Below are 21,972 nucleotides of genomic sequence, written 5' to 3' on the forward strand. Positions count from 1 at the left end.
ATATTAAGGCTGAGGTAAGCAGATTTGTTGCAAGAAAAACACCAAACAAGTTGAGATTTTCAAGACAAGCCTAGGAATTTAGACACATTTTTCATTAATTTACTGGAGCCTGCATATCAAAATTATATAGACTACTAAACGAAAAACATCTTGAGCACTTTGTACCTTCATGCTCCTGTTTTTCTTGTTAAGAAGCTAAGAGATGGCTAAATAATATTTTGCAAGTGAGAGGAGAAAAAGCAAGCTTAGATTTGTTAACCACAGCTGTTTTTACAAGTGAGTTTTGCTCCCGATAACTGCATTTTGCAGGGGTCATGGTGGTGTCATGTCAGGGTTTTTGACAACGGGGGGAGATGGGGAGGTTTTAGAAACACTCAGAATTTTGACCAAGAAGTCAAGAAACCAACGTGGTGTTTCAGCTGGTCCCACAGCACTTCACACTGTGTTGTGGAACAAAGAGATGTTAAGCCTCCTGCAACAATTTTACAGCACATTTCTAGCACATTTCTGCAGTATCTCCAACTCAGTAAAGTTTCTGTGGTGTCTCAGAATAGAACACCTTATTTGGTTTGGGATACGCATTCACTAAACATGGGAGTTACCTATAAGCCAAGAGAGACCAGATTCTGATATGCCTACTCATTTCAGAAGCAGCAGCAAACTCTGAGACTTCTTGAGAAATAAGGCACTACTTATCAGTTTCCAATTTGAAAATCCAGTTAACAAAATTTTACTCTAGAAATATCAGGCCCATACAGCCAATCTTTTGAAAATACAGTAATGTGAAGGATCATGTTAACTGGTATATAAGTTGCTGCCACACCTGAAAGCAATACCTATACATTTCTTGGGGAGCAACAATGGCAAAGACAAAGACAGAATACAACTAAGTATTCCTATTGGTCTTAATATAACATTTTCTAAATATCCTATTTGTCCAGGTCACAGGTTTGTGACTGAACACTAATCTGAACTTTGAAATTACCCATGAACAAAGAATGAGACAGCACCATATTATTATTCTGCCTATCAAGAAATTAAACATTATTCCACTATGCCCCAATGCCCTGCATTTCCATATACTAACAGCATATCTTGTGACAAAGAAATCTGTCAGAAAACAATCCAAACTTCATGGGACCTGAAAGGAGTATTCTGAGAGGACAGTAAGCTTCAGATAAATGATTGAAATCTAACTCTTTTCCCATGTAAAGAGCTTAAAAGTTGTAAGTTAAACAAAAAGAAAATTCAAACTGCTGTTTTGTTTTTATAACAGTATAAAGAAAAAATATAAGACAGTATTCAACTTTGAAAAGCTATCAAAATTGATGGGAAACCCCCCAAATATCATTTGTACACTAAGACCTGTCAAATAAAAGGCAATGCCAAATTCCTAGATGTCAAATATATATGTAGAAGAAAAATATATCCTTGCCTTTTTGTTCTTTAACATAGCTCTCCTTACAGTTGTGCATAAGCTGCAGAATCCACTGATGTTGAGCACCAATGCACTGCCAAGCAGGGTCCCCAGGCGCATGAAGATCAGAAAGATATCTGTAAAACCGAGTCCAAAAATCACAGCTCTGACTTGACACAATGAAGGCCTCATTAAAACAGAGCAAAGATGTACTAAGAAATGCTTTTTTTTAGATAATATATATATAAAAAAATTTCAAGAATAGTTGAGATACACTCATACCCAACAAGCACAAGCTTTGCATTCTCCTTTCGTCCTTTAGTGAGGTAAAATTTTATCTAGAAAACCTACAGAAATAAACAAAACCATACATATTTAATATTATATTAATATGTATTTTCAGTTGTGCCTCAAGTACTTGGGAAATCAAGCTCTTTATCTGCCATGGCTGCAGTTCAGTACTTCATGTCGTCACCGATTCCAAGTTAAACATCTCAAGCACATAAAATATGGTATTTTTCTTCCCATTTTACTTGTCCTGATTGTATCATCATGTAACCTTAACAAGTACAGTAGAAATTAATTTTTGGCAGCTCATTAATTTTAGCACACACATGTACAAACAATGTAAACCAAGCTCCTGGACTGTGGTGGAGGTGCTTTTTTTTGTTGTTGTTTTTTTTTTTTTTTTTTTTTATTTCTTTTGGGGTTTTCGCATGGTGGCTTTTTTGTTTTTATCTCTGCGGGTGGGGGGGGCAGAGTATAGGGCGGTTGTTTTTTTGTTTGGCTGTTGTTTTGCTTTGTTGGGGTTTTCTTGTTTGTTTGTTGGTTGTTTTTTTTGGGGGGATTTTTTTTTCCGCTCTCTCTAGGATGTGCACACAAGTCCAGAGAAAAAAAGAATGGGGAGAGATAATGAAAAGCCCTGGGGCTTCTAAGATACGGAAACAAATCACCCTCTGACTTTTGGGGGGAGAGAGAAGTATTAGAGCCAGCTGCTGCGACTGCAAAGAGAATACAAAAGTAATAAAGTCAAACACATGGCATTCAAGACAATCTGACAACAGTACTTTCAAAAGAGTATTTTCAAAAATCAGTAGCTGCTCTATTATTTAATGCACTCGACCACATTCTGCATTAATGACTCAGGTCAGGTTAAAAAATCCAAGATGCTCAAGGTGAAGTACAATGATTTATTATTTTAAGCAGTGCAGAGAATGTTTAACTCCTTCACAAAAGCCAAATTACTACAATAATGCCTACTGTTAATTAAGACTGTACTGCAAAATCTTGCCTTCTTTAACAACTGCCTGCAGTACTTGAACAAAAATAAACTGTCAAAGTTGGACTGGTTGGACGGATGAGAACATTACATGACCAACCATTTTGACAGGGTGACATTTATAAATTATGAGCTCAAGGCCTTCATTAGTGTTAAGGGTGACTTCAGTCTTTGCTTAGAAAAATTAAAAGAATTACCACTGACCTTCGAAAAAAATACATCTACTTGGTTGTTAAGTGATATGGTAAACTGTTTCTGAAAAGTATAAAATAATTAGCATTGTAAATACCGTAATAAAATGAGAGGAAAATAAGAACTAAAGCCTAATTATAAAGATCAACACTGAATATCTGAGGGGGAAAACCACAGTATCTCAAGTCTTGCTCAGCCTTGACATTGGAGACATACAAAACAAACATATCTAAGAAGAAAAAGTCTCTTAAAAATGCAAACAATTGTACAATTAGGATTTTGTTAATTTCCTCTTAGTTGAAGCGCTGTGAAGAAAGCTTTCTTCACACCTTTCCTCCAGAAAATTTACATTAGTATAATCACATTAGCATATTTAGAGTAGTGAAACTAATTTAATTGCTTTGTATGCTGGGATTCTCTTAATTTATTAGAACTAAATTATTTCACATTTGTCCACTGCCTGCTCTCCTGCATTATACTGCTCTACACATGGTAGTTATGTCAACACAGTCTGCTTTAAGGTAGGCTGGGATATGTTTTAAAGACTCAATACTTCAAGGTAAGGGGCTAGAGAAAAACTAAAAAGAAATAAAAAAAACCCCAAACCAACACAAAAACCACCAAAAAGGTCTAAAAAAGAAAGAAAAAAACCCAACCCAACAGAATCAACTGTTTATACAACTCTGATTCTTAGAATTCTTCTAAGAATCCTCAGAACAGGTCTTACTGGTTTAGATAAGGAAGCTGTGCTCTGAAGTTTTCAAGACTGACACAGAAAGGAAACAGTAGCGTCTTTTTCAGAGACACAAAATACTTACCTACCTTAAAACACAGTTCCAATAAATAGGCAATATCTATATGCGACCCAGAAGAATGAGAAGTGCTCCACATAAATTATACTGATGACAATGACAAGCGTACAACTAACATTACATAAAGGAACCTAAGATACCAATACTTTACTTGGTCCAGTGCGACTGGGCCTTGTGAGCATACAGAACAAAGATTTCGCGCAGGTGTCAATTTTAAGAATGCTTTTCACACAGCCCATTTGGTCTATATCTTTTAAAATAACTCTGAGGATGTCAAGCCACACTAGGACACCATGTAACATCCAAAACTCAAATGCTTTCTAAGTAAAGCCACCAGATATTCTAGAGCACTCTAAAACTTGTCTCCAAAGTCTGTAAAGCAGGTTAAGGTCTACCAATAAAAGGTCCAACCTACTCACGTCAGTATGCCTACCACAAACTTCAACATCACCTTTGTGAATAACAGAAAATCTAAGAATTTCTATACTTATTTAGACTGAGTAGTAAAAGAGCCAAAACCAAATTTAAATGACAGTTTGGATTAAACTCTGCCTATTATCTCACTCAGAATGATTCAATTACAACACCAAATCAAGCTGAAGTGTAAGACAAGTTAATAAGGAATTTATTTTGAGATCTGCAACCTGTGAACAATCACTTAAGACACAACTTGCAATATGATGGTTTAGAGGAAGCAAGAGAATTGAAACATGCCTTTAAAATTTTAAAAGATTAAATTCAAATTTCAGTTGCCCTTCATGAAATTGTTCTAATTCAAGAACTGCTTTTCAGTCATTCAATAACCAAGTACCAATCCATTGCCATTATTCACATAATCATGAAATCTTGAAGTACCCTAAGTACAGCTTTAAAATTAGTATTTAAACCATAGTAAAAATAGTCAATACCCTACTTAGGAAAGATTCAAATACACATCTAACATTATACTTGACAAAGACACTAATCAATTGATTACCTTATATAACGTTTCTGATCATGCAATGTTGATGGAGTTTCAAGCAGCTTATCCAACAGAAGTTCTCTTAAAGCTTCAATTCTAGTTTCAACTTCAGCATAATCTAGGAGTAGGGAGAGGAAATAAATCCAGTGTGCGCTTCAGCAGTGGTACGAACTGAAAATTATGTTATTTTTCTAGGATATCAGACACTTTAAAGTGGAAATAAATATAACTAATTTCATAACAAGCCACATCAGAAAAATCTGTATATGACAGTCCTACAAAAACAGAAAATTGGACTTTGAAGTCCTTCCAACGATATGCCAGTGAGATACCCAAAGTCACATTTTAATTACTGTAACCTTTTTTATGCTCAGTAATACCAAGCCTTAATAAATAAATAAAATTGGCTGCAATTTCACATTTTGTAATATAAACCCCACCCAGAAAACTTGACAGAAACACTCTTTAGAGTAATTGGTTCTTATAAATCCGTATTTGTATGTATTAAAAATTGTATGAACCCACCTAAAGCTCTTTAGACTACTATGTGCTTTTTAGCCTTCGGGGGGGGGGGGAAGGAAAGCAGGCAAATAACAGAACCCGTATCTTACATTTTTTGAATACTTGAACCTCTGTCTTTCCAAACAGTGACTTGGCTTTTTCGTAGTCATTAATAACCACATCATAATCACCCTTAAAAGAGAACAAAAAGAAACAAAACCACACATAAACAACTATCATCTATATTTGTCAAGAAAAGGGTAACACTAATTTCAGGAACAGAAAAGTATTTTTAAAGGATTATACCTTCTGGATATTTCTTTCAATATTCAAGGGAAGGTTGAAAAGAAATTTAAAACGCTGAAGAACATTAAGAGCGTTTCTTGTTGAATCAGCTTTGTCCTTGCGACCCAGCACTTCTTGGAATAAGGTATCTGCTGTATTACTGGCTCCTATTTTAAAAAGGGCAAAAATAAGAAAAAGTAGAGTAAGTAATCAGTTCCAATGACATACAGATTTTCCTTATTTTAATGAATCATTCAAGATTTTTCAGAGCATATGAGCAATTATTGCTCAACTTTTATACTTTTTTGTTCAACTCTGTTAACATTTTACAACTGATGTAATACTATTTCACAGTGAACCACTTAGCATTTTAATGTGGTAAGACCCCTGCACAATTAAAAACAATTCTCTTTCCTATTTCAAATGCTTAACTTTGCTGCAGATATTTTATAGTTTGCTTTGGCTCCAGATCTACATTTTACAACTAAATTATGCACCTCAGGATACAGAAAAAGTCATAGAAAGTTTTCTTTTTAGAAAAGTATAATTTCATTATGATAATTAATATCATTAGCTTTAAAAGTTAGCACCAGGTTTTGCAAACAATTTTTTGTGTGTTTTCAAATTAAGTCTTAAAAATTATTCAAAATATTTGATATTTTAAATTACTATTATTAAGTCAAGACAATTGCATGACTGAAAAGAAGTCTAACTAAGCTGGTCACTGTAACAGAATGAATACAAATTGTCTTCACATTGTATTGAAAGTCTTACTGGCTTCATTGCATACAGAATCCAGCCTTTGTCAACAATTTCATGCGATTAAGTTTCTATGTTATCTGTGAATTTATCTTTAATAAATACATTAAATATAGCCTTAAAACTTTTCTTATCCAGTCTAAAAAGCATTCTACTTTGCAGTAAGGATTATATCCAAACACAGAGTAATAGAATTTAATTTATACTAGGGCAAATTTACATTGCATGTGAATATTTGCATTTTTTCAACCTGTGACTTATTTTTAATTAACCAAAAAAAAAAAAGTGGAACCGTTTTAGCTATTTTGATCATTGTGTGTAGAAGTTTCTACATTATCTGGTCTAGTGACTATACTTTAAGCAAAGATGAAAAAAAATTACATCAGTCTCACTGGGTGGCTTGCATGCCATTTTCTCTAGTCAACACTGTGGGTGGCCTGCTCATGTTAAAAGTAGTCTTTGTAAAATAATTGTTATATCTAAATAATGTTTAAACTTTGTTGAAATTTTGAAGCCTTGATGTAAAAAAAGTTCTGTCAGCATAGCTATTTCTACTGCATACTATTTAGCATAGAATACTTTAATCCATTAAGGAGAAATGCACAAAGAAAACAGTTAGCTGGACATTTAAATACAGACCACTTGATAAAGTACGATTTTTCTCTTGAGGTTATAGTAAATGCTTGTTTTGTAAATCCTAGTAACATTTGTTTGAATTCATACAGATTTTGTCCATTCTTTTAACAGCCAAGAACCAATGTACTGTATCTGAGAACTAAAGTTATAGTCACAAAGCAATTTCTTAATTCAATGCAAATGTTTTTAGAAGTTAATTGGCAACTGCAGGAATAGCACAGTGACTTCCATGTTTAGTTTAGAACTACATGCCTTCATCTCTTTATAAAAGAACTTGCTTTACAAATCCTCAAGTAAATGATTTTTATTTCTCTTCTCTGTATACTTCTCCTGTTTTACATAGAAATTGGAATCTATTGTATTATTTATTAATGTCTTAATGAAATTCAATATGTCATGCAAAACAGGTCTGATTTTTAGGCTTAAAAGAAAAATGTAAAATTTCTTTTCTCCTCCCTCCTCCAAATCCTTTCTATATCAAGGATCTCTATCTCTTGATTACCGATGAATAATCTAAACTGAAATAACCAATGGATAAAGATTTGGGTCCTATATTGACTAACTATGTTTTCAAAATAGATGATTCATCTACTGTGTGCAAATTTTTTGATCTCAAAATAAAGCTCTAGCTATCCAACAGTTGTTTTTTATACAGCCTGACAATAACACCACATCATAGAATTCGACTGACCTCCTTTAAGATACAACTCTTCATGAAGTTCATTATAGCACACCGTATATTTTTACAAATGTATATTTAATAGTTTATTTAGCAATTAAATTTAGCAATTTAGCAAAAACTCCAGGCATTTATAATTCCACCTATAACACCAGATTTTGATTCTACTAACCCATGCCACTTCAGTACAATAATTTAGCACGCACTTTACGTACATTCAGACGTTATGGAAAACATCCTTATTCTTTGGAGTTTGTAATCAAGCTCACAACACCAATTGTGCCTCAAAATACGTACCTATGGGACTAAAGACATGAAGTAACTTTTGAAAGCAGGCCCTGTTACTCCTGGATTATTGAAGCTTTCAATGGTCAAACTAGAAACAAAGCTTTGATCCTAAACTACTTTACATAATATTATTTACTCTTTTTAAATCCTTGTATTCCTACTTCCCTGCTTCCCACTCATCATGACTTGCAAAGTATCGGGAAGAAAAGAAGCCAACTCTTTTCACAGCAAAGCCAAACTTAATACCACTCTGAAGTGCCTGGCACAAGTTCATCTACAAATCCAGCTTGAAAAAGACAGTCGGCATTATCTGCATAGAGATTTCAGCCACCACTTACCAAATGAAACAATAATTACATACTACAGGTAGATTTGTCTCATATTACTGTGTGTACAAAAATGTCACAGATCTAAATTTCTGCTTCTTTATTTAAAGCTATCACACAATTTTGTCAAAGGGAAAGTTATTTTCAAGGAATGTGTGCCTGCTGCGTGACATGGCATAAATAAAGAACACAAAGCAGTGACAACTGCACTGGCAATTTGGCAAATGCTTTTTCCTCCTGTCCTACAGGTATTACATATTCTGCACATACAGACACACACTATAGTTTTTATATAGTGTGAGTGAGGTTTTTTTGTAGGGTTTTTTTTGGTTGGGGTGTTTTGGTGATTTTTGGTTGGGAGGTGGGGGGGGTGTGTGTGTGTTTTACATTCCAGGCAACAAGATAAGGGAATAACACTGTTCAAACTACACCTTGATTGTAAGCATTAACGAATCTCTACTGAAAAGAGCCAGAGATGTTCACAAAACCCCCTGCTTTCTTTGTGCTCCCCACACAAACACACATACAGTCACTTTCTTCTCTTGTATGAAGAAAGCAAACAGTGAACTTCCATGTCACTTTCTTGATTTCATAAAACACACTCAGACTTTCCAACACTGAGTCAGCTATCTGCATGTCATTCCTGCTTATTGATACAGCACTAAGGGAAACATCCCTTCCTCTGTGAAAAAAATCACAATGAAACAAAGTAAAATTATCTTGGCAGAAATCCCAGAATTAAAAAAGGAACTTTTTTGATCTGATGAAACACATACCAAACTGCAGCAAATTCAAGCCATCTCTCTGAATGTAACCTTACAGCCAATACAGAGAAACAGAAAAGAAAGTACTGACAGCTTTTCAGAATTTCTAAAAAGAATGCTAAATAGTCTAAATGGCAGCACGTTAAGTGAAAAAGATTCTGTTAATAGACCCTGTTATTGCAAACAACCTGTAATTTTTTTTCCCTCTTTTGCTCAAACTTCTTAAAGTTTGGTATTTAGCTTTGCTCATCCTTCTACACTTCTGTCCATATACCTCCTCTGTATTCTTTATCTGCTCAAAATTAATATGCCACCAAAATTCATTTAAAGTAAATGCTTTAGAACATCTCTTTATTTTGATATTTATTCTTTTTGTTATCAGAAAGGCTGATGAAAGTCATGGCAAAACCTGCTACTTACTTCAAAAGGTATACCATCACACCCTGAAATTACTATGATCAAACAGAAAAGTCAGAAGAGATTGTACTGTTTCCCACCATATTCCTAGGAATATATTAAAGCTTGTTAGAAAGTCTAAAGTCTATAAATAGTTGTTGCTGGAAAGACAAAACTCACTGTTCAGTACATTCTCCAGTTTTTGCGTCATGGATCCTTCTACTTTTTCCGTTCCATCCGCTTCCAGTTTCTGATGAATTGCTGGAATAAAGTGTCTAGTTAAAATGCAGAACTTTTTAATAGGTTGGAATACATTATATCAAAGTGACACTTCTAAACATTTTTAAAATTAAAGTATTATTTTTCTTGTTAAGACATAAAAAAACACAAACATGCTTCATGGCAGCAGAGTCTAGTGAAGGCCAGGGCTTAGAGCCAGACACTGCTGAATTTTAACCATTACTTTGACACAGACTTCCTGTATCTTCTTGAACAAGACAGTGATGCTCAAGGAAAAAAAACCCAAACCAAACAACAACCAACCAAACAAAAAAAAAAAAAAAACCCAAAACCACCACCAACAAAAAAACCCAAACACACAAACATGGAAATAATCCCAATTAACTGTCTTGTAATACAAGCGTGAATTTAATTTAATATTTTGAAAAGTAAGTATAATTTAAGGACACAATATTTTTGCTTTGCAAGACCAAATTTTTACAGTGATCTCAGCAAAAATGAATCACTGCTAATTTATGGGTAAAAAGTCACAGAGAATTTAGATAACGCCAATAATTAAGTGTTAGAACACACCTCCACTAGTTGTTTTCCTATATAAAAACTCATTCTCAAACCGGACACATTAAAAGTATCGTATAGGAACACACTGCATTAAGCATTACACAGAAGCATTGTAATGCTTTTGCTGAAAACAGTATGAAAACAGAAGAGTTTCCCTTTTTTTAAAAAAAATGATTCTATTCTTTTTCCCTGTAATAGAATACCAAAAGCCCCAAGTCTTGTTTCCACATGGTAGTACTAACGGATGTGGAAATGCATAGTATCAGAATTAATTTGTTTGTTTTACTATAATTCCTTTTTCAGGGAGAGATTTACTACTGACTACACTATACCACTCTGGAAATATGAACAGTGAAGAGAGTGTGCATACTCCTTTCTTTGCTTCTCGCTTCCCCTCTCTTACACAGCCTTCATTCCCTTCTCTGTTCACTGCGAGCAGCACAGATAGTTTCTTTTTCATTTGGGATATATTTTTTTTAAGGTAGTACCCCTGTATATATGCATAAAGCGTATATAAAGCAATTATTTAAAAATAGTATTTTCCTTTCAAATTTTAAATTTATCTTATGTAGCATCAGCTCTATAAAACAGCCATCAGCTCCTGTTGCTTTAACAACAACCTGAATCCCTGAACTGGATTCTTCTAAGATGATATAAAACTAAAAGATGAACTTCATGAGTATACCTAATTTGCTCCAGGAGATACCTGGAATTCAATCCACTTAAGATAGTTTAAAATACCACCCCAAACTGCATATAATGTGCACATAGAGATGTCATTGCAACAGGTCTCCTCTACAATACTCATGCTCTGTAGCTGCAAATTAAGAAAAAGCAAACAAGGACAAGACAAGACCTCAGTCATACAGGCAGTGGCTATTCTGAAACACCATGGCCCTTGATAGTCTCCTGCCTCCTTCAAAGGAGGAATTTTCATTTGGATGGGGGTGTGTATGTGTGTGGGTGTGTTCGATTTAAAAAAAACAAAAAACAAATTAAATTCCATTATTCTCAAACATGTAAATTTGAGCCTTCAATCCCTTGATCCTACACAAAGAATTTCAGGAGGCTCTGCTTTCATGAAAATGCAAGAGCACCACCTTATTTTTGTTACTGTAGTCACCAGTGAAGAAAAAAAATTTTAGGACACCATATTACTTAAGACAATCAACACTTGAATGAAATGAAATAAATCTAAAAGATTCTTGAATATTTTAAGGAGCAGAAGTCTATTTTAAGAGATGGCACTTGAAATTAAAAGTTTAAAATTTAAATGTCCACATCACATTTTTAATGTGACATGGACACCACTTACCTATAAGAACACCTCTACAATTATGTAACAAAACATTAAAGGTTCTGATCATATTATCCCATTTATATACATCATGTATACAGGGGGAGCCAATTACTGTAGTGCAATTAATGTTACATACTGAAAGTCAAATTCATCAGAACAGCAACCACAACATAAATAGATATTTTAAAACCAAACATTGTAAGTAGTATTGGAACTGCATCAAAGTGCAACGATTTTAATTTATATATTTTGAAATGATTCTGAGAAGCATATTTTTGAAAGATACTTTCTAAACTGATGTGGATAAAAGACCCCTAAGGTGTATATTCCCTCAGATGTTATTGCTTCAGATGTTTTTAAAATCTAGTCTTTTGGAACCATTAGCTGCATAACATCAATTGCTGACCAATTAACTATAATGTTACTTTTGAAGGGGACACACCTAAGAACTTCCAAAACCAAACTGCAACATCTAAAGATCTAGCAATGCCCATATACTGGCAATGAAAGGTAAAACATGCTGAAGGCAGCTTATTTAAAAAAAGCTATCATGATGGTCATGGGTTTACTATAAGCAGCATACAATAAATAAAGATGAGGAGGGGCTAGATTTAGATGCTTCAGCTAAAGCCAGAAAATTAATGGTGTTTGGTATCATCTTTGCCAATTTGAGTTTCCCAGCTAAATCAGAATACTTAAATGTCTGCAGACTTCAGAGCTGCACTGAGATACTAACAATAGTGAAGAGACTAAGTTTACACAGATCACAGTCTCTAAACTGTGACTAAATAGTTCAGAATGAGTTCTATTTGATCAAAACACATGCAAAGTTCAATCTGGCAAATAGACCTTCATACAGGCCTTGTAGCAAAATAAACTGCGATTAATTTGTTGTTGCTTGTGTTGAAAACAATTTTATTTAATCTAAGGAAGGATATTGTTTTCTACTTGGCAGCCATAAATATAACAAATTAAACTACACTTGCCAGGATCATGCAGCTTTTGACTTGCAAATTTCATTCTTTGTGAATTTTTTATTTTTATATATTTATTTTTTTTATTTTTTAATTTACATTTTTAAAATCTATTTTGTGATAGGCACCAAGAGTGGCATTTTCAAAACCTCCTCAGCCTAACTCAGCTCAAAGCAACACTGCTGCAAGTTTTCCACCATTTTCGGATTAAAAGATGGCTAGAAATGCATTATATATTTAAAACCTCACCCCAAACCCTTTCAGTCAGATGTAGAAAATAAGAGGAGGTGTGGGAGAGAGGACGAGTCAATACAAAAAAAGGAAAGACTGACTCAAAGTATTTCTGAAGATCTGATGTGGTAACTATAAAGAACTTGGCACCAAAGCACAGTAATGGAGGAATGAAGAACACATGTTAAGATGCTGCCAGGATTCACAGCAGTGCATGAACAAAAATGCCTTTGGTTTCCTTTATCAAAAGATTAATGATTTTCTGTAATTTGAACAAAATATAAGAACGCTATTTATGAGAACAGCACCCCTATGTAGGGTAGAAACTCTTCTGAATGGATTCAACAGAAGTGCATAGCTGCATATAATAAGCAAATTATATGTTATAATTTATAATTCATATATAATATATATGAATTATAAATTATAACATATAATTTGCTTATTATATGTTATAATTTATATTGCAACAAAGCAATACATAAAGACAGCATGTCACGAATGGAGCTAGTAATACATTACACTACGAAAACCATAAAAAAAATGTTTATTATACATTAGTCAATACTGCTATTTTTTTGTTTATCTGTTTGTTTTGGTTGTTTCTTATTCCCCCAAGTTTTCTTGATATGCTTATGATTTTTAGAGTATAGGAAACGCTGTTCTCTTTTTACCAATACATTGCTAAGCTGCTGTATCTATGAAAGCTAATGGAAGAAATAAAACCAACTTTCAAATGTTGCATGTATTTTAAATATGGTATGGAAATCAAGATGGAATCATGTAACATGAAATTAAGCTGGTTTTATGGCTTGTAGGTCAAGTCCAGCTCAAATTTAATCATGGGTAATTTTCTACACACTTAGAAAATAACTGCAGTTGATTACACTTGAAAACTTCAACTGCAAACCCAATCTTTCTTTTTGATGCTTTTTTGTTTTTCAAGAGTGAACAAAACAAAATTAACTTACCTGAAAAACATAAATTGATAAAACACGACAGTCACACAGTAGCTAACAGCTGCCATGACTGCATACACTTGGAGAAATACTGCTAGCAGTTAGTTTGTGTCTCTAAAATAATTACTGATTTAACAGAAGCTATTCTATATGAACAGTCAGCATAAAATCAGATACGGGCTTGAGCACAGACTTTCACTACGGACTAAGACAATTCCTGCTGTTTCACTCTTTTTAAAATCAGACCATCTCTTGCTTGAGACAAAAAACAGCCCCACACAAAGCTATCCTGGAACATGGATAAAAGGAAAGTTTAAGCCCTTCATTCATCACAATCACATAACTCATGCTTTTTTAGAGTTACAGTAAGATAAAAATTGATCTGCTACAGAAACTGATCATGGGCATTGCATGAAGAAGAAGCATCTGCATGAGACTAAACTACTTAAACTACCTACCACCACTTACATACTTTACTGCCACTCCTTTGTCAGGCCATCTCTCTCTGAGAGAGAAGTCTTTGTCAGGCCATCTCATCTCTCAGGCTCATTGCAATGTCTCCCTTGTTATCTAGTACTGCAAAATTAGAAACAAGTTTTCAATAAGAGAACTTAAACCAGTATGTCTATTCTTTCATTGTACATAAATAAGGAGGCCCATAAACGTAAGGGCAACATACGCAGCAATGCTAGTGCAATTGTTTCTCATTCACTGTTGTCTGTAAGGGCAGCACAAAGATAGCTCATACCTTCAGATATGAGTATCCACTTGGAAAACTAAACAGTGAGCTTAGAGCACATCAGCTATTGCTTCATAACTACTTGGGAGACATGATCTTATTTCTTGAACTGAAATAATCTAACTTGCACCTATTGTGGGATACATACATGCCTGTAAACTGTTACTCTGAAGTGACTGATACAGTGTTAAAGACATGCCTGACACATACAGCATCCTAGTTTTATCCTTGCCAGCTTGTTTCATTTACCCTGTTCTTTTAATATGATAATTCATAGAGGTTAGGAAAATTGCTCCCTACAGTAGCAGGCTGCTCTTATCCTGCAAAGGCCCTTCTATTGCTTGAAGTGGGATGAGGAAGTTAACATTAATAGAGATGCACCACACATAGCACTCAACACAGAACTATTCTACCCCATTTCAAGTCAGCTGCATAATATTTAGGTAGTAGTCATGTGTCTGAATTTGATTTACTCAAATCCATATGTTTAATAAAAATTTATAGTACTGAGAAAATGTATGAGACCGAAGTAGAGCAGAAACATGAATTAGGTATGTTACAAAACAGGAAAGTGACGACAGCAAAACCTGGTATAGCAGTCTGACGCTGTACCACCTAGCAAAATCAGTCATGGGTTAGCATTTCACTGGGCAATCAACTACAAAAGAGTGAACTGAGATTAAGAACTAGCTATGTAAAACTGCTTCAAAATCAGTAAGTCAGTCAAGCTTGCAAAGAGAATCACTAATTAAAGATTGGCTGTATGCACTCTCTTTCGATTCAAACATGACATAACTCTTCAAAAGCCAGAAGTGAAGAAGCATAGACAAGCATCAGTTTAAAATTCACAGCAATTAAATTAAAATTTGCTCAAATTCCCAGTCTGACTCAGAATTGAATATAGATCCAGTGGTTTCTTTTGTTTTCATTTCAGAGCAAATTAATTTAACAGACATAATGGCAACAGAATCCACTTACTCATACTGAATCAGATCCTGGACCCCTGACATGCTCATCCTAGAATGAGGGATGAAGTATAAAAATATCCTACAGGAAGAAGGAGGGAGGAAAGAAAATCCCACCCAAAAAAAAAAAACCAACCCAAAACAAAAACCAAAACAAAAAAAAAAAAAAAACACCAAAACAACAACAACAAAAAAAACTAAACCCAAACCAGACATTGAGCAGATATAGGGTCATTTCAGCCAGGCAAAAATTATCTTATGTATTATGTAGGGTATAGACAAAAGGCCAACTGCAGTCCAAGTTTCCTATCATACTGGAGTTCTCAGAGGCCACGCTTCTGAACAGGACTGTAAAGGGGAAAAAAGAATAATACTGCAATAGCCAGCAGTGCTTCTTTTATTTTTTTTTTTATTTAAATCAAGTAAAATGTGTTTGTAGTTGAAACTGCAAAAGAGGAACACAGTAAATCAGAAAGTCAAACCTAAATCACAAACTTGTTCAACGTACCCATGTTTCAAAGACACATCATCTTCTTTACTTGCCAATACAGATGTTACACTTGGCATGTTTTACATAATTGAGTGTCTGAAGTGGTCATTTCCTTATTTTTTTTTCCTTTCACTTAAATTTTCACTTTTTTTTTTTTTTCCCCCTTTACACTTAAAAGTAACTCTGCAGCCAAAGGCTCTTTGTAAAGAATGCGTCTGAAAAAGTATATACAAAGTAAACGAATTTACTCACTTCACAAAGACTTCTGTGCAGGACATGACTTGCTCATGACAATAAAACACAAGCATATTAACAGCAGCCCTTATACAGGGTTCTACTTTCTAGGTTGCAATTAGAATTATGGGAAATAAATCAGCAGACCTTCCCAATGTTGACAAGTAGGTCAAGTTGAAGTGAGCCCAGCTCCCCTCAGCTCAGTTTACAGGTCCCTTCAGCTGATGAAACAAACTTCCTGTTGTACCCTCTGCAGCAAAGTCACTGTCAAACTGTCAGCCAAGCTAACGGGCACAGAGACAGGAGGATCTGATAAGGCAATTCTCTTTTCCAAGAAATTAAACCAAACAAATAAAGGTTCTGTCCTATTTGACCTCTTACTTTCTCAGCAAACAGCTTCTAAACCACAAGATACAGTAAACATCTTGGGATAGCTTTTTATGGTTTTCAATGCTTACATGTGAAAATATTAATAGTCATTGAAATGTCTAACACAGTTTCATAGTACAATTAAAATCAGACTGATCTTACTGATTCAAATTAATGAAAAAAGCTGCACTACAATCAGTAGTTCAGGGTTTCCCAGACCAAGTTCATCTGTTTGAAACAAGCACTGTTAAATATGCCTGAGTTAAAAGAAGTTAAACAAATGTGCCAGTAGGTGAAAATATGAAGTACCTGGTAAAGTAAGTGTTATACCTCTTAAAGTGAGCCTCCTTCAAAAAATACCAATTTAGGGAAACCTAAGAGAAATCACTGTACACAGACAGCTCCACTCTACAGCAAGACAAACCTGCAGTGTACAAAGCATAATCACCAGGGTTGGAAGTTGTGTCCTAGGATATCTGAAGGCGAAAATTGAGAGGTTATCAACAAAAAATGTGCCTTCAGAAGATCCATTAGAGCTCTGAAATCTTCCCAAAGCAAGCGAGTTAAAAAAAAAATAAATCCAAACCAAAACAAAGCAGCTCAGGAAACTTCAATCATCCTGGAAGACAGACTAGATATGTTCGATAATGACTTTCCCTTGAGTCACTTTTCATCTGTGACAGTTGTATACTCAGTACCAAATAATGAAAGTTTGCAGAACCAAGGCTATGTCCCTCATCTTTCAGCTTTCAAATATAAACTATTCCTACTGTAGCTTTGTTTAAATGCATACTAGTTGCATCTTTTTGAAGGAGAAAATAAGACAGGCAAATTCACCCTTACGTGTGTAAGGGCAGAAAAGTGTTGTATTACCAAAGTTACCCTTTTTGTTTTGCTACTACTGGAAGCCTCTCCACATCTGACTTAACAATTGATTGTACCCATCACAGGTTCAAGTCTTTCGAAAATTATGTAATTTTTCCAGCTACATTCCCTCAAAAGTAATCTGAATAAGAAGGGCAAATTAGCAGTTCTGCATTACAAAGCAGAGATTCATATGCAGTGAGTTGGGTTTTTTTGACTGAAAAGAATCTAAACACTTCTGCAAGTGCATTTAGTAGGCAATTAAAACAGAGAAATGCATATTAAAATGCTCCAGAAGGCAGTTGTGACTGCAAACATCCTCATTAAGAAATTGGATTCAGAATTTAAAAATTAAATATTGTATTGATAAGCCCTCTGCAGTCCAGTGTTACAGCTCTGCATCTATAAGATACTAAGACTTCAAGTCTCTAATATTCTTATCAACAGCATCAAGGCCATTCTGTCTTATTACTACTTCAATTGACTGTTTATAATAGCACAAGCTACAGCCCTGTTTCCTTTTGAGCTCTTAAGGGGGATCACTGGGCGGAAAACAAAACCAGACTATTTTAGTTACAGGTGAAAAGTAGCACCAAGAACCACAACTCATGCAAAGTTTTGAGTCAATTTATCTAAAGGACTGCAATGAGAAACTCTAGGTAAAAATAACACTGATACAGATTAGATATGCAAACCAATATTACAGCTATGACTTTTTTTATTAAGAACATAGTGAAATAAATGAGTTTGCTCTCCCTATCATTACTACTATTTTTTTACACTCCTGTTCGTTCTCCAACCTCTTCATTTGTCATGAAATCCGTCTCTGAAGGCAAGAAGCCTACACTTTAATATATATGAGAAAAGAAAAGTCACTCAGTTGTGCTCAGTCCTTCTAAAACCTCACAACATTTATGGTTTGCATTAGCTTTCTGTACATCCCACTAAGTTTTTGCTGGTCCAAAAAAGAATCTTGCAAGATAACACGTCTTCCAGCACTACTTTTTATCTACAGCAGTAACTGTTTGGAAGTAGAACTTAATCTTTTAAATTATTTGATAGTCTATATGCAAAGCAGATTTAGTTGTGAAAAAATAAGTCACATATCAATATTTGTTCAGGATTATTTAGGATTTTGAACTATTTTAGAAAAATCAGGATTTCAACATTTTCAAGATATTTAAGATTCAGAAAGTAATAGCCTATTATAATTTTTCCTTGTACTTAATAAAAACTCAGCTTAAAAAAAAATTCTTCCCTTTTCCCTGACACGTCAGTGTCTATCAGTCAGTAACTGAGTGGCCTGCAAATTGGTCAAGAAAAAAAATTAAATAAATTGGTACGTCTCCAAAGCAGTGTTCCTAAAGCCAACTGAAGTTCTACCTTGGCTGAAGCTATGACTAGATATAGGTTTTCTTACCCCATGGTACCCATAACACAGGATCAATGATCACAAGTGATAACCCTGCAACGTACAGCAACTATGAAGAACAGCACAGTGGTAAATGTTAAACCTATAGGGGATGGCCCAGCACTGCCACTCTTACCCAGCACAGCCTTTAACCAGACAGTATGGCAGCCCACAATGAGTTGTTACCACAAAGCCAGTTTTATACCTTAAGTCTGCGCATGTGTATGTAAAGATAGACAGACAGACAGACAGAAAGATAGATAGATAGATATCAATGGCACAGACAACTAAGCTAATCTCACTTGATTGTGGAATTTTCCCTATGGCAAGCAGAATATAAAGGCCATCTGATTTCTCAAGTCAGAGTGTACTGAATATTTATATAAATATTAGTCTGACTATGGGATAAAATCAAGTTTTTATGTTGCTACAGCTTTTAAGTCATCATAATATCTCCAGTTCAACATTTCCTCTCTTTTCTGGTTCTATGGTCAAAGCAGTTTCATCAAATGCCTCCAATTAATATAGATGGCACTTGGTGCCATCTTTCACAAATATACCACAACAATCAGCTTGTGACCAACACGATAAAGATTTTTGGCTCATCAGACACTTTTAGAAGAGACTATGAAGAAAACCAATATTTTTAATATCAAAATTCAACCATGCGTACAGACAGTGTTTTTTCTATTATACTGTATTTAGTAAGTGCAAAACATCTTTACCTGACAGAGCATCTTGTGCTTCAAAAAACGTGCTGAGACCGCCTTTCACGTAAGCTAGACTTCCTTCATTTTTCTTATTGGCTTGTTTCTTCAAATTTACAACAGCCATTTTGAGCTGATCAAAACTGAAAACAAACAAGAAGACCCCTGTGACATTTGAACAACAAATAAAGTCAGCTAATGAATAAACAGAACAAACTACTTGGAAAATAAAGTCAGCTACTTTTGCCACAACTATTAAGGACTGAATAATTGCTAACAAGTGTGATTCTCAATTATGACAGTTTACTCACTCCAAAGAGTTTTTGTGTTTTAGTTTTTAATCCTAAATGGAGGGCTCTTATCACTTGTGCTAGAATAGATTTCTTTATAATACGTTTTGCTTTACTTCCTGTTTCCATCTATTGGGCAGAAATCACATTACTCAATAGCTGGATTGGTCTACTTGGGCATCCAAATTACCAAAAAAAATCATCTATGCAGCTCTCTTTTTAAGTACTGTTTCATGTTATTTGATGATCTAATAGTATGTTTAAATAGTTTATTTATATTTGTCAGGATATTGCCGGGGGGGTGGGGGGTAGAGGAAAAAAAAACCCCTCCCATGTTATTTCAATTGCTTAAAAAGAATTTCCTTCAAGGAAAAAACAGACATAAGCTACCCAAAACAACAACGCACCATACATCTAGCATTCCTAATACCTGAGGTTGTAGAGAGGACAAGAACTGAAGCATCACTGCATGTGTCCAGGACAACAGCACAAATGATACGGGGCAGATAACTATACAATTCCAGAATATTTCTAAGACTACACATTTTTGAAAATCAAAACAAAAAAACAGGCTTTCTTCTTTATTTAAAATGTTATTTATAATTATATTCAAAACATTACTGGATTCACCCTACTCTTTGAGCCATTCTTCCTGTTGAGTTTTACATGGCTTTTGCAACTTTAACAGTAAGATTTATATTTTATAAACCAATATAAACTGAACTAATACACACACACACACAAAAAACAACCAAAAACAACCCAGCTTTCATTTTAAACCAAGAAATAATACTTTTAATTCCACTGGAATACATGGGCCAAGAGGACCATGACTTGCAACTGTTGACATGCACCAACATGCATCAGTTATATTAAGAGGTATAGCCATTACATATGCTGTTGTTCATATTCCATGAACAACTGGTAATTCTGGTTAAATGACTTTTTTTTTCAGTTCTTTCCTGGGTGCCTTTCTCAGAGGGCCTCTTCGCATCCATCACAGATCACTAAGCACATGAGCTATCCCACTTTTTTCTGGCGATACGCTTATCTAATCCCACATTGCTTGTTTCCCAGGCTGCACATGAGTGTGTAAAGGGGTCTTTACTTGTGGTTAGACCCTTCCAACTGGTTCTGTAATTCCCAGCAGCATTGTCAGTGCCATCACTGAACATAGAGAATTCTGTCCCTCGCTTAACTGCAAGCTGTTATGACCATTCCCTGCTACTCATAATCTGACGTCCTTGTCAACAAAGGGCAAAACTTTGGTGACAAGTGCAAAATGCAGTGATGCTCCCACCCCACTTTTTCAAATGAACCCCATTTCTCACTAGCAGTCCGTGTTCTTTAGTAATGGATCCATGGCTACAGAAGTAAAACATGCTGCCTTTGAAAACAGTGGTACAGCCATCTGTGAGCCTACAGAACCTTAATCGTACAGGATGCATTCACAACTGGAAGCCTTCCCCTTCACCTGTAAATCAAAGGTGCTCTTCACTTTTGTCCCAGGGCTTTGCTATCACTCTTGATCTGTTCTACATCTCTCTTGGCAGCATCACTGGTGCAGCAACAAGCTGGCAACAGTCCAAGGGCCTCAGGTAAATGAAATATCTTAAAACCACCTATATGAAAAGCTGTTTTTTCTCACTTTACTATTCCATCAGCTTTTTTAAAAAAGCTGATAACTCCCTAAATTATCAGATTGTCATAGTTGATTCTGAATCACTCCTCTTAGTTCCTGGATTTCGAAAGATACATATATATTGAGTAGTAAGATTCTCTTGCTGCTGTTTTGGCTCTTCAGTCTACCACCACTCTGAGAGGAAATGGAAGTATTTCCCAAGTAGATTAATGGTTATTTCTGGAAATTCTAAAACCGAACACCACAACCACTCCACAATAATCCAGCCAAACAACAAAACATCCAAAGCCAACAAAAAAAAACCCACAAGCCACTAACCCACACCTGTTTCTACCATAGATAACAAAAAAAAATTCAAATGAATTTGCAAAGTGGTTTTCCCTTCAAAATGCTCATCAGAATGCCCAGCTGAAGACAACAAGAAAGGCTCATCATCTCCACTAAAAACAGCTTCTAGTATTATTCAAACATATGCAGATAAAAGAACTCAGTTATACATGCAAAAATATATTCACATAATACATTCATGTAAGTACAGATTATGAACTAGATTTAAAAATTCAAATGTTAATAGTCAATATTTTTTAAGAGATTTACAGCAAAGATATTACTTGTCAAATTTCTTCTACTATAGCATTTCCCACAAGTGTTAATTAAAAGCTAACTACTATTATTAACAGTTTTGCTCCGAGTTGTCTGTT

General features: G+C 34.8%; 1 protein-coding gene across 1 annotated transcript in view; it reads right to left on the minus strand.

Moving 5' to 3' along the window:
* EXOC2 (exocyst complex component 2) overlaps positions 1-21,972 on the minus strand; it is a 125,936-nt gene that overhangs the window by 73,354 nt on the left and 30,610 nt on the right. The window contains exons 6-11 of the mRNA XM_065667465.1: positions 19,358-19,482; positions 9,476-9,556; positions 5,469-5,614; positions 5,273-5,354; positions 4,677-4,779; positions 1,436-1,554 (exon numbers count right to left, since the gene is read on the minus strand). Coding sequence (XP_065523537.1) covers positions 1,436-1,554; positions 4,677-4,779; positions 5,273-5,354; positions 5,469-5,614; positions 9,476-9,556; positions 19,358-19,482 — 656 coding nt within the window. The remainder of the gene's footprint in view (positions 1-1,435; positions 1,555-4,676; positions 4,780-5,272; positions 5,355-5,468; positions 5,615-9,475; positions 9,557-19,357; positions 19,483-21,972) is intronic.

Source organism: Lathamus discolor, chromosome 2 (assembly GCF_037157495.1).
Source record: "Lathamus discolor isolate bLatDis1 chromosome 2, bLatDis1.hap1, whole genome shotgun sequence".
Taxonomy (NCBI): domain Eukaryota; kingdom Metazoa; phylum Chordata; class Aves; order Psittaciformes; family Psittacidae; genus Lathamus; species Lathamus discolor.